General features: G+C 43.9%; 3 protein-coding genes across 3 annotated transcripts; 2 read left to right on the forward strand and 1 right to left on the reverse strand.

Annotated features, from left to right (window-relative positions):
- Positions 1 to 4559: 4559 nt before the first annotated feature.
- EDB91DRAFT_1084523 (uncharacterized protein) lies at positions 4560 to 5238 on the reverse strand (the record flags this gene model as incomplete). The annotated part of the gene is made up of 4 exons (XM_041315781.1): positions 4560 to 4715; positions 4855 to 4917; positions 5004 to 5043; positions 5078 to 5238. 4 exons carry the CDS (start codon positions 5236 to 5238, stop codon positions 4560 to 4562), a joined length of 420 nt encoding a protein of 139 aa, XP_041174272.1.
- A 238-nt stretch (positions 5239 to 5476) lies between these two features.
- Positions 5477 to 6286, forward strand: EDB91DRAFT_1057582 (uncharacterized protein; the record flags this gene model as incomplete). Its single annotated transcript, XM_041314088.1, has 2 exons — positions 5477 to 5558; positions 6087 to 6286. Coding segments are annotated over 2 exons (282 nt in total), but the record flags the coding sequence as incomplete, so codon positions are not given.
- A 5701-nt stretch (positions 6287 to 11987) lies between these two features.
- Positions 11988 to 12439, forward strand: EDB91DRAFT_1251494 (uncharacterized protein; the record flags this gene model as incomplete). Its single annotated transcript, XM_041323389.1, has 2 exons — positions 11988 to 12227; positions 12314 to 12439. The coding sequence occupies 2 exons, from the start codon at positions 11988 to 11990 to the stop codon at positions 12437 to 12439; spliced, it is 366 nt and encodes a 121-aa protein (XP_041174274.1).
- Between the last annotated feature and the right edge of the window lie 1550 nt (positions 12440 to 13989).

Here is a 13989-nt window from a genome sequence, read left to right on the forward strand (position 1 = left end):
CTTTGATCTTCAAGCTCTCCTTGACAGTGGTGCAACTGGATGCTATATAGACGAAGGCTTTGCAAGGGCCAAAGGAATTAATCTCAAAACACTTCCTCACCCAATTCCAGTATATAATGCTGATGGCTCCCATAATGGAGGAGGACCTATATGAGTGGTTGCAAAACTACATCTTTAAATTGCAGACCACATTGAAGTTTTCAATTTTGCCGTCACTAATACTGGAAAAATGGACATTATTATCAGATATGACTGGTTTTGCAAGCATAACCCATTTATTGACTGGCGTTTGGGGCACCTTACCTTTAATTGTTGTTCATTAACATGCTATACAAGCACTTGAGTGGAGGATGACTCGAAACCAGAAGAAGACACTAGGAGGAAGCAGGGGGGCAAGAGAGACAATTGGGCTTGAAGAGGGGGATTGTGTGTTTGTAATGAAGATAGAGCCGGAAACAGCAGGGGATAATTATTGGAAAGATGTACATGGACAAATGGAGATGTGAGCAGTGGAAACACGATCTCAAAAGTTGGCGGAAGAGGCACTTTGGAAAGGGGAGAAGATGTCATTAGAGGAACTACTCCCTAAACACCTCAAAGATTTTCTACCAGTATTTGAGAAGGCATCTTTCAATTGTCTACCCGAACGACACTGATGGGATCACACAATTGAACTCAAGCCAGGAACTGAGTCCTTTAATAGCAAAATTTATCCAATAAGCCTAGTGGAGCAAGCTGAACTCAATAAATTCATCAAAGAATATTTATGTACAGGATGAATCCAACCATCAAAATCTCCTATTGCATCTCCCTTCTTCTTCATCAAGAAAAAAGATGGAACTCTACACCCAGTTCAAGATTACCACAAGCTGAATACCACCACTATTAGGAATCAGTACCATCTTCCTCTGATTTCTGAGGTGGTACACAAGCTTCGTAATGCACATTACTTCACCAAGTTGGATGTTCGATGGGGCTACAATAACATTCATATTAGAGAAGGAGATGAGTGGAAGGCAGCGTTTACAATGAACTGTGGCCTCTATGAACCGTTGGTGATGTTCTTTGGTCTCACCAATTCTCCTGCCACCTTCCAGATGATGATGAACGACCTATTCTGTGAGCTCATCAGTCGCGGAGTCATCATTGTGTATATGGACAATATCCTTATCTTTATGGAATCCCTCAAAGAACATCAATGAGTCACACGTGAAGTCCTTCAAATTCTTTGTGACAACCATCTATATCTCAAGGCAGAGAAATGTGCTTTTGAGCAGACGAAAATTGAATACTTAGGCTTATAATTCAACATGGTGAAGTCTTCATGGATCCCACGAAGGTACGAGGAGTGCAGGAGTGGCCTCACCCTACCATGAAGTGAGAGCTCCAACAATTTCTTGGCTTCGTGAATTATTACTGTTGTTTTATCCACGGCTTTCCACAAATTGCCCACCCTCTGCATCATCTGATGGGCAAAGAGCAGTGGCACTGGGGAGTGGAAGAAGAAAAGGCATTCCAAGGACTGAAGAGAGCAATCACTATGGCACCTGTACTCATCATGCCCAAAGACGACTCACCTTTTTGTGTTGAAGCTGACAGCTCTGACTACGCTACCAGAGCTGTTCTATCTCAACTCCAAGATGATAACAAATGGCACCTTGTCACATTTTCATCCTGTGCGCTTTCAGATGTCGAACACAATTATGACATCCACGACAAAGAACTGCTTGCCATCATGCATTCCCTTGATGAGTGGCGCCACTATTTGATGGGAGCATGACATACCTTTGAGATCCTAACGGATCACAAAAACCTTGAATATTTCACATCTGCTAAAAAAACTGTATTGCCACCAAGCACACTGGGCCTTGCAACTCACCGAGTATGATTTCACCCTTGTTCATAAACCCAGCAGTGCTCACAGCAAACCGGATGCTCTCTTCGAGATGAGTAGATCATGGAAGGGGGGAGGAGGATAACAAAAATTGAGTTCTACTGAAGGAAGAATGGTTCAGAGTGGTGATGACAGAGATTGAAATGGAAGGAGATGAATTTTTGTCAAAAATTTGAGCATCAAAAAGGATTGAGAAGTTTGTGAGAGAGGCAGTATGAAGAAACAAAAAGAACTGGAAGGTCGAAGAATGCTTGTATTTGTGGAAGAATTGTGTTTATGTCCTGAATGATCAACCCCTTTGAGATCAAATTATCCATGACCATCATGATCCTCCTGTATCTGGTCACCCAGGACAGTTTAAAACTGTGGAACTCATATTATGAACATACTGGTGGCCATGGATTCACATGGATGTAATACATTGTGTGAGTGGCTGCAAAAAGTGTCAGCATACTAAGACTTTCCCTGCTAAGCCATTCAGATTACTCTCACCCAACCCAGTACCAGACCATAACTGGGAATCCATATTGGTGGATCTCATAACCCAACTTCCTATGAGCAAAGGAAACAACACTATTCTCGTTATCGTAGACTGGTTGTCCAAGATGATAAGACTTACACCAACAAATGGAGAGCTCTCTTCTGAAGGACTAGCCCAATTATACTGGGATCAGGTATGGTAGGATTTTGGTGTTCTGGAGCAGGTTATTGGTGACCGAGGCTCTCAGTTTGCCTCCAACTTCATGTGTGACCTTAATCAACTCCTCAGGATTCGAACTCATTGATCAACTGCATATCATCCGCAGACAGATGGTCAGACAGAATGAATTAACCAAGAAATTGAGCAATACCTTCATTTATTCACCAATTATCACCAAGATGATTGGGTGGAATGGCAACCTCTTGCTCAATTCAACTATAACAATAAAATCCAGTCTTCTACTGGGTATTCTCCCTTTTTCCTCAATTACGGTCACTACACTTGTAAAGGTATTGAACCTCAAACAAGAGTCAAAGTGGAGGCTGCAGATGTTTTTGCTTCACATATGAGCAAGCTCGCTCAAGAAGCATCTGCGGCTTTAAGGCAGGCAGCGGAAAGTATGAAGTGGTACTATGATGAACATCATCAAGAAGCTCCAGAATACTGACCCGGGGATTTAGTCTATTTGGAAGCAACCCACCTTAAGTCTAATTTTCCATCAAAGAAACTCAATGACCATCATTTCAGACCTTTCAAAGTCCTTCAGAAGGTCAGAGAGCATGCCTACAAACTGAGCCTTTCTCGTACATGGAAACAGATTCATCCTACCTTTCCATACTGTCCTTCTCCAGCTCTTATACATCACCCAAATCCCCATTACAACAACAACTGCCTGCACCCCCACCAATAGATCTTGGAGGGACACCAGAATATGAAGTTGAAAAAGTATTGGATAGTCGAGAAAGACGAGGAAAGAAAGAGTTCCTGGTAAAATGGAAGGGTCAGCCATGGGAAGAGAGTACATGGGAACCAGAACAAAACCTAAAAAATGACTATGGGATGAACGAAGTGTTTCAAATGTTTTTAAGGCACAAAGGTGGTCATCAACCAGTCAAGATTTGTGTTCCACAGCTGCGAAGACTGGATCTATTCAATACTGCAGAGGCAAGGAATATATGATTGGCAGATAGGTAGCTTTCAAAGGTTCGAGAGGACATCGGCCTCAGAAGGGGGGTAATGTGATGAAAAGAGTGGTCCACCTTATTCTGGGACTAGCGGACCTTCAACACATGATTACTATTCATCTGTTTGTAATTTTATTTCTTGCTTTCGTTCTTATCTGTTCTACCACTGCAGTATAATCTACTTGGTTCCTTCCATCTGGAACTTTGCCAGAACTCTCAGATCTAACTTAGGGTGTTGCTGTCATATACCTGATCCAACTGCTCCAATATTGATATCCACTCCGCCTTCCGACCACCTCCACCCCATCCATCCTCTGCTCCATCCAATCACAGTCCGCATCTGCTCCTATGCTTCCACTAATATCCCGTGTAATACGGGCCAGCGGATTATGGGCTGATGTTATGTATATTCCTGATGTTGACGGGTGGGCCGGGAGAAATATTATTTCCGATGTTGATGGGTGGGCCCATCTATGCTGATGTTATATATATCATCGACAATGGCGGATGGGCCGGGAGAAATATTATTATGGAGATGGGTGGGCCCATGTGGGTAATATGTAGAGTAGGATTGACATATATGATAGACCTGAGGAGAGATGTATAGCAAATATTATTATATAGATGGGTGGGCCGATGTATTAGTATTATTTTGTAGATGGATGGGCTGAGGGAGCGGTGGAATATTTATTACATAGATGGGTGGGCCGAATGTAGGAAAATATTAGATAGACGGGTGGGCCGATGTGGGGTATTTTACTTAGACGGGTGGGCCGATGTGGGGTATTATTAGGTAGACGGGTGGGCTGAGGGTGAGGCGAATTATTTATTACATAGACAGGTGGGCCAACGTAGGGGTATATTAGATAGACAGGTGGGCCGAGGGTGAGGTGAATTATTTATTACATAGACGGGTGGGCCAATGTAGGGAAATATTAGATAGACGGGTGGGCCAAAGTGGGGAATTTTACCTAGACGGGTGGGCCAACGTCGGGTAATATTAGACAGACGGGTGGGCCCAGATATGTATCATATAGACAGATAGGCCTAGGTATTGGTATAAGTACCGAGTACCGAGTTCTGGGCACTGAGTGCCAAGTTCCAAGTTCTGGGCATCGAGTACCAAGTGCCGAAACCCGGCACTCGGCACTTGGTACTTGGTGATTTGTTCAATTTATGAAATGTTTTATTTTAGTTTCGTGTTTCGGTGCTCGATGCCTGGAACTCAATGCCCAGAACTCGGTGTCTGGAACTTGGTACTCGGTACTTGGTGATTTGTTCAATTTATGAAATACCCGGAACTCAATATTAGTTACCCGGACGTTGATAGATGTTACCCAGAACTCAATGATGTCATTCTTTGGGTATGCCGGAGGTACAATGCATTTCAACAACATTTACAGAAATCTAACACTACCAAATTATGTAGACATTTCAACCTCACCCAGATGACCCTCATCACCACCTTCAACTTCAACCTTGACCTCAACATCCATGTCATCAGCAGAATTGTATTACAGGAAAAGGTTGCATGGATCATCCGGCACCACAATGTCTCCGGCAGTTGGGGGAGTAGGTGATGGGTCCAGGGCTAGTTGAACTTGGCTCAGCTCAAATATGAGACCCTCGATGGCAGAGGGATCCTCAATTTTCGAGGGTGTGGGCTCCATCCCTGCCATCGAAAGCTCCAAGCACTGAATACTTGGTACTCAGTACCTACTTGATACTCAAAACTCAGTACTTGGTACTTGGCACTCAGTTCCTAGTACTTGATACTTGATGCTGAATATATTGGTAGATCTTAACCTATTGATGTCATGAGACTACGGATAGACTCCCCTAGACAAGGGCTACAACTGTGGTTTTCATCGAAAAAGTTCCCACAGGTCTAGAATATCGAGTACTGAGCTCCAAGCACTGAATACTCAGTACTCGATACTCAAAACTTGGTACTTGGTACTAAGTTCCCAGTACTTGATACTCAATGCTGAATATCTTGGTACTCAATTGAGCACTGAGCACTGAGTACCAACTACTGAGCACCAAGCACCGAGCACCGGGCACTGAGCATCAAGCACCGAGCACCAAGCACTGAATACTTGGTACTCGGTACTTAGTACTCAGTTCCCGGTACTTAATACTTAATGCTGAATATCTTGGTAGATCTTAACCTATTGATGTCATGAGACTATGGATAGACTACCCTTGACAAGGGCTACAATTTTGATTTTTATCTACAAAGTTCCCACAGTCAAAGTGCTTTCTTGAACACTCCATTTGCAAGTATTTTGCTTATATCTTACTAGGATCTTAACCTATTGATTTCATGAGACCATGGATAGACTCCCCTAGACAAGGGCTACAACTTTGGTTTTCATCGAAAAAGTTCCCATGGTCTATGATATTGAGTCCTGAGCACTGGGCACCGAGTACCGAGCACTGAGCACTGAATACTCGGTACTCAGTACTTAGTACTCAGTTCCCGGTACTTGATACTCAATGCTGAATATCTTGGTACTCAACTGAGCACCAAGCACCAAGCACCAAGCACCAAGCACCAAGCACCAAGCACCAAGCACCAAGCACCGGGCACCAGGCACCGAGCACCGAGCACCGAGCACCGAGCACCGAGCACCGAGCACTGAATACTCAGTACTCAGCACTCGGTACTCGGTACTTAGTACTCAGTTCCCGGAACTTGATACTCAATGCTCAATATCTTGGTAGATCTTAACCTATTGGTGTCATGAGACTATGGATAGACTCCCCTTGACAAGGGCTACAATTTTGATTTTTATCTACACAGTTCCCACGGTCAGTGCTTTCTGTATTTTGCTTATATCCTACTGGGATCTTAACCTATTGATGTCATGAGACTATGGATAGACTCCCCTAGACAAGGGCTACAACTTTGGTTTTCATCGAAAAAGTTCCCATGGTCTACAATATTGAGTACCGAGCACCGAGCACCGACTACCGAGCACCAAGCACCCAGCACCGAGCACCGGGCAGATATTTATCTAAAAAGTTCCCATGGTCAAAGTGCTTTCTTGAACACTCCATTTGCAAGTATTTTGCTTATATCTTACTAGGATCTTATCCTACTGATGTCATGAGACTATGGATAGACTCCCCTAGACAAGGGCTACAACTTTGGTTTTCATCGAAAAAGTTCCCACGGTCTACAATATTGAGTACCGAGCACCGAACACTGACTACCGAGCACCGAGCACCAAGCACCAAGCACCGAGCACCGGGCACGGGCCAGATATTTATCTAAAAAGTTCCCATGGTCAAAGTGCTTTCTTGAACACTCCATTTGCAAGTATTTTGCTTATATCTTACTAGGATCTTAACCTATTGATGTCATGAGACCATGGATAGACTCCCCTAGACAAGGGCTACAACTTTAGTTTTCATCGAAAAAGTTCCCACGGTCTACAATATCGAGTACCAAGCACTGGGCACCGGGCACCGAGCACTGAATACTTGGGACTCGGTACTTGATACTCGATGCTCGGTACCTACTCAATACTCAATACTTGGTACTCAGTACTTGATACTCGATGCTGAATATCTTGGTACCTACTCACTACTCAATATGTACCTTAACACTTTTGAACCATTCATTGTCGAGTATTTTGCTTATACCTCACTAGGATCTTAACCTATTGATGTCATGAGACTATGGATAGACTCCCCTTGACATGGGCTACAACTTTGATTTTCATCGAAAAAGTTCCCACGGTCTATAAAATTGAATACCGAGCACCAAGCACTGAATACTCAGTACTCAGTACCTACTCGATACTCAAAACTTGGTACTTGGTACTCAGTTCCCAGTACTTGATACTCAATGCTGAATATCTTGGTACTCAACTAAGCACTGAGCGCACTGAGTACCCACTACTGAGCACCAAGCACTAAGCACCAAGCACCCAGGTATGGGGTCTATTTCTATGTATATTGGTAGTAGATACATCATATAGATAGACCAGGACACCTACATGATCCTTCCACAGGAACAACACTTGACAAATCACAATTGTGACATTTTGATATGTTTTACCACCCTACCCTTACACAGATTATCCAAGTTACTCATAGACTGGAAATTTGAGATCTGATGTAAAGGGGATATTTCTACTGATCAAAAGCCCACATGGTAAATGATAGCCTTAAAGGCTTAGAAAGATCCATCCAGGATTGAGTGAATGACAAGCAAAACAATATATGTGTGAAAAGTGAAAATTGACATCTGTTCACACAAAGTCACATTTATATATGATACAGGTTGAAGATTTCATTAAAAATGTGTAGGATACATGGTGGACTACCTAAGGAACCTATACTGCATACTGCCCTGAGGGTAGAGTGTTGGTGGGAGGGATGTGGCATAGAAGTGTTTGAATTGGTTGCCCATAGCCAAGGATACACCAACTGACCATTTTCGATGTTTGGGGCATTTGAGCTCTGACTGTCATATCCCATACCTCCGGATCCGGAATTCTGGATCTACTCCATTAAAGTCCAGTCTTCTGTCTTACTATTCTGCCCGGCGCTCCGCCTTCATCTCCGCACTCACCCCTAACTCCTTTTAGATTAGCTATTGCTCCGGTTACCGGTTATGTTCTTTCCGCTATGCTTATTGATCCGTCCATTCCTACTTCATTTCCGACTTCACTGCTTTGATCTGCTACACTTAGTAATAGACTTTCCACATGCTTCATACATAGCCCTTACCTTTGCTGACTGATTTACTTACATGTTACCTACAGTATATAAACCCCTGTAATACTCCGGAACTCCTCAGTTCGAATATCATCTTAGTTCTGCTCATTCCTGCAATCTTCGGACTTGAGTCTCATCTCCTGTCCACCTCCGAGTCTTAGGGGTTAAACCTTAGGACTACTTCTCCGGCTCTACCTTAGGGTAGTCTAACCTCTGTTCAGTTTCTACTCCGGACTTCCGTAGTAGCCTTACTCCATCCCAGTATAAACCTCCCAGAGTTCCGCTGAACTCCACTGACACTAAGTCCTCCGGAACTCCCCGGACTTCCGTTGGACTTCCCCTCTGTCCCCCGGAAATTAAAGGGCACGTACTCGGGTAAGGGGCGCAGCGCACGAGCTGAAGCCGAAGCCCTTTGAGTAACCTCTCCCTTGAGCATGACCTTAACACTGACGTTTCCCACACTCGATTTCTTATCTATTTCACTTCCCCAGCTCTCAATTCCTGGTGGATCTTTCTGTAATTTTAGATCCATCATACTGAATATATGTGAAATATACTCTAGGTGTCTGATCATTAAAGTTCAATAATTCAGAGATATGGGCCTTTCATCAGTAGAAATATCAAGTATATACACTATCTCAAAGCAACAGCATATTTTGAGCTGATCCTGGTCATGAAAAGCAAGTATATATGCTATGCTAATGATATATGAATATATTGGATTATTTATGCAAGGATAGAGCAGTCAGAAACATGAGAAATGTGAAACACATGATTTATCAATTTTTGTTGCTGTAGAAGGATCGTGTAGGTGTCCTGGTCCAGTGATATGATGTATCTGAGGGAGGGTACACTATACAGGTACTTGAGTATCAAGTAGGTACCAAGTACCAAGTATTCAGTGCTCGGTGCTCAGTACTTGATACTCAGTACTCAATACTTGGTAGTCAGAACTCAGTGCTCAGTGCTCAGTGCTGAGTACAGAGTATTGAGTATCAGGTAGGTACTGAGTGCCAAGTATTCAGTGCTTGGTGCTTGGTACTCAATACTCGATACTTGATACTAAATACTAAATACATGGTAGTCAGTACTCAGTGCTTAGTGCTCAGGTGAGTACCAAGATATTCAGCATTGAGTATCAAGTACCGAGTACCAAGTATTGAGTATTGAGTATTGAGTAGGTACCGAGTACTGAGTATTCAGTGCTCAGTGCTCAGTACTCAATATTCAGTACTTAATGTTCGGTACTCAATACTCAATACTCAATATACTAAATGCTCAGTAGTTGGTACTCAGTGCTCAGTTGAGTACCAAGAGATTCAGCATTGTATACTGAGTACCGAGGTCTGAGTATCAAGTAGGTACCAAGTACCGAGTATTCAGGGCTCGGTGCTCGGTACTCAATATTGTAGACCGTGGGAACTTTTTCGATGAAAACCAAAGTTGTAGCCCTTGTCTAGGGGAGTCTATCCATAGTCTCATGACATCGATAGGTTAAGATCCTAGTAAGATATAAGCAAAATACTTGCAAATGGAGTGTTCAAGAAAGCACTTTGACTGTGGGAACTTTTTAGATAAATATCTGCCCAGTGCCTGGTGCTCGGTGCTTGGTGCCCAGTGCCTGGTGCCCGGTGCCCGGTGCCCGGTGCTCGGTGCTCAGTGCTCAGTGCTCGGTAGTAGGTACTCAGTGCTCAGTTGAGTACCAAGATATTCAGCATTGAGTATCAAGTACTGGGAACTGAGTACCAAGTACCAAGTTTTGAGTATCGAGTAGGTAGCAAGTACCGAGTATTCAGGGCTCGGTGCTCGGTACTCAATATTGTAGACTGTGGGAACTTTTTCGATGAAAACCAAAGTCGTAGCCCTTGCCTAGTGGAGTCTATCCATGGTCTCATGACATCAATAGGTTAAGATCCTAGTGTGATATAAGCAAAATACTTGCAAATGGAGGGTTCATTGAGTATCAAGTACCGGGAACTGAGTACTAAGTACCGAGTACCGAGTATTCAGTGCTCGGTGCTCGGTACTCAGTGCCCAGTGCTCGGTACTTGGTGCCCGGTGCTTGGTGCTTGGGACTCAATATTGTAGACCATGGGAACTTTTTTGATGAAAACCAAAGTTGTAGCCCTTGTCTAGGGGAGTCTATCCATGGTCTCATGACATCAATAGGTTAAGATCCTAGTAAGATATAAGCAAAATACTTGCAAATGGAGTGTTCAAGAAAGCACTTTGACCATGGGAACTTTTTAGATAAAATCAAAATTGTAGCCCTTGTCAAAGGGAGTCTATCCATAGTCTCACGACATCAATAGGTTAAGATCTACCAATATATTCAGCACAAGTACCGAGTTCTGGGCATTGAGTACCAAGTGCCGAGTGCTGGGTTTTGGCACTCGGTACTCAGCACTCGGTGCCCAGAACTTGGTGCCTGGTACTTGGTGATTTGTTCAATTTACGAAATGTTGTATTTTAGTTTTGTGTTTTGGTCCTTGATGCCCAGAACTCGATGCCCGGAACTCAGTGCCCTGGAACTCAGTACTCGGTACTTGGTGATTTGTTCAATTTACAAAATGTTGTATTTTAGTTTCGTGTTTCGGTGCTTGATGCCCAGAACTCAATGCCCGGAACTCGGTGCCCGGAACTCGGTACTTGGTACTTGGTGATTTCTTCAATTTATGAAATACCTGGAAGTCGATATTAGTTACCTGGAACTCGATATTAGTTACCCGGACATCAATAGATGTTACCTGGAACTCGATAGATGTTACCCGGCCCAGTGGATATGATATCAACCATCTCGGCCCACCCATCTATATAATATACTACTACCTCGGCCCATACGTCTATATAATATACTACCACCTTGGCCCACCCATCTATATAATATACTACTACCTTGGCCCATACGTCTATATAATATACTACCACCTTGGCCCATATGTCTATATGATATGTATCTGGGCCCACCCGTATATGTGATATCCAACTACCTCGGCCCACCCATCTATATAATATCTAATAAATTGCTCTCTCAGCCCACCCATCTATATTATATACCCCCACGTCGGCCTACCCGTCTATGCAATATACAACTACCTTCGGCCCACCCGTATATATAATAAATATTTTACCGCTCCCTCAGCCCACCCGTATATATAATAAATATTTCACCACTCCCTTGGCCCACCCGTCTACAAAATAATATCAATATGTCAGCCCACCCGTCTACAAAATAATCTTAATTTGTCGGCCCACCCGTCTAATATGATATATATCTGGGCCCACCCGTCTATGTGATAACAAGCACCCTTGACATACCCAGCTATTTGATACACATCTACCTTGGTAAACCCATCTACATAATATCCAACTACCTTGGCCCATCCATCTATTGAATATTCATGTCCATCGGCCCACTCATCTACTCTATATATTCCCTACATGGGCCCACCCATCTCCATCGGGAATAATAACACTCCCAGGCCCATCCATCATAGTTGAGGATATATCTACCTTCGGCCCATGGTCCACTGGCCCATATCATACAGGATATTATGCACGTCCATTCACTCATATAATACGGAAATATGTTATTGTAATATGTGATCCTCCGCTCCTAGTTGGCCTGCCACTATTAGCACTTACCTCCCAACCCTCAAAGCGGACCAAAGCGGTCCACTCATCCTATCATTGGACAATGTCGGACCCGCTCCCAATTTGGGGCATGTACTCGGCTAAGGGTGCAGCAGCAAGAGCTGAAGCCAAGCCCCGACCCCTCCACTTCTTGAGCCTGGCATGGTACCTAACAGTTGCTGACATGGAGGCAGAAACCTTCAAGCACTCCATCATGGGTCTCTTGCTAACTGATCTGCCTCAGGACGTACTGATTGCAATTTTCATATGTTTGACTGTTGAGGACATTCTCTCTTTGAAACAGGTGAGTCATGTTCTGCGACTCTAGCAGTGCAGACACTGAATACACATGGCGAAACACGTAAATGTGTTGTGGTTTGCATACTATAGGATCCACAGACTATATCTGGCAGTGTGGGTACAACAATTCTGCTGGGTGCAGAAAGTGTTGGGTCTTGCTGCCTGCTGCTATACCTGCAAGGAGGTGCATTCAACCCTAGAGGGTTTCTGGACTAGAGCTAGGTAGTGCTCAGAGAGAAAGTGAATCAAAAGAGCACTGCTCATGGTGGTGGCTCAAGAAGATTGTTTGTTTACATAAGCAGTAAAATGTGTACATAAACTAAGGAAAGTAATGGTAAGTGAAACTAGGTAAAAACCATCAATACAAGCCCAGAGTAACATAACTCCCTACAGCAGAGATCTGTTAGGTACCATGCCGGCTCAGGAGGCAGAGGGGTCGGGGCTTGGCTTCAGCTCTTGCAGCTGCGCCCTTAGCCAAGTATGTGCCCCGAATTTGGAGCAGGTCCGACATTGTCCGATGATAGGATGAGTGGTCCGCTTCGGATCCACTTTGAGGGTCAGGAAGTAAGAACTACTAGCGGTGAGCCGACTAGGAGCGGAGCGGAGAAGGCAGGGAGTGATGCAGGAGGGTGGATAGGAGCAGGGGGAAGGTTTGGTAGGAGCGGGGAAGGCGGAGGGTGGGAAAAGGGACAAGGGGAATATTGATAGGGGTGGAGGAATAAGGGAAGCACTTAGCACACAGCTCTAAGTTGGAGCGGAGGGTTGGAGGGTTGGAGGGTCAGAGGCATATCAAGATATGACCTTTATATGTACTTAACCTTTTCCTTTTTACATACACAATCACTCCTCCTACCATGCGTCATACACATTCCTCATTGATTCTCCGTCTCAATCAATGTATTAATTCCTCTCCTCGTTGAATAATCTCCCTCAGTCTTTCGATCCAAGACTGAGGTGAGCTTTCTCGTTTACGGTTCTACTGTACCCTTTACTAACTACTACCCTACTCAGTCCATTCCCATCCTTAGGTATGATCCATAGTTAATATGAGTCTTTCAATCCAAGACTGAGTCCGTTCCCGTCCTGAGTTCCTAGTCCGAGTCTCGTCACCTCTGATAAGGCGACAACAAGTTGAGACTTGTGTCCAGAGGAGGCAAGGTCCTACTGAGAATTCTCACAAGTAGAAACTGCAAGAAGACAAGTAATATTAAGACTGGGGAAAATATCTAAGTACATGATATGTTATATACTTCTATGTATGAGGCAGTGATCAGGATAACTATGTTGTAAAGCTATGTACCAAGGATATAGTTTGTAAGTACTTTACACAGGTGAAGACATAAGTCGGAGCAGATATCAATATGTACGCGTCGGATCAGTAATCGGGCAGTAATAGGAATTACTGGTGATCCGGAAGTAAGGGTCTATGTACCGAAGGGGAAAGTATATATCTAAAAGGGGAAAGAGGTCCAGTTGAATGGAGAGGTTATGGAAGGGGACCGGTTGAGCGGTTGAGCGGAAGCATAGGGGTGGATGTGGTCGATGATTGGACAGAGCAGAGGAATAGATGGAGTGGAGGTTGTCGGAAAGCGGGGCGGATATTGATATCGGAGCAGTCGGATCAGGTATATGACAAGATCAGTCATCTACTTTGACTTACCATTGGATCTCCCAGGGGATGCCATTGTTGCTTTGCTCTCAAGCAATGAACTGCGTGATACAGTCATGAATGCCTTGAGATTAGATAGGAAGTGGAGAGATTCCAA

Source organism: Suillus paluster (assembly GCF_016628075.1).
Source record: "Suillus paluster strain FC165 chromosome Unknown EDB91scaffold_54, whole genome shotgun sequence".
Taxonomy (NCBI): domain Eukaryota; kingdom Fungi; phylum Basidiomycota; class Agaricomycetes; order Boletales; family Suillaceae; genus Suillus; species Suillus paluster.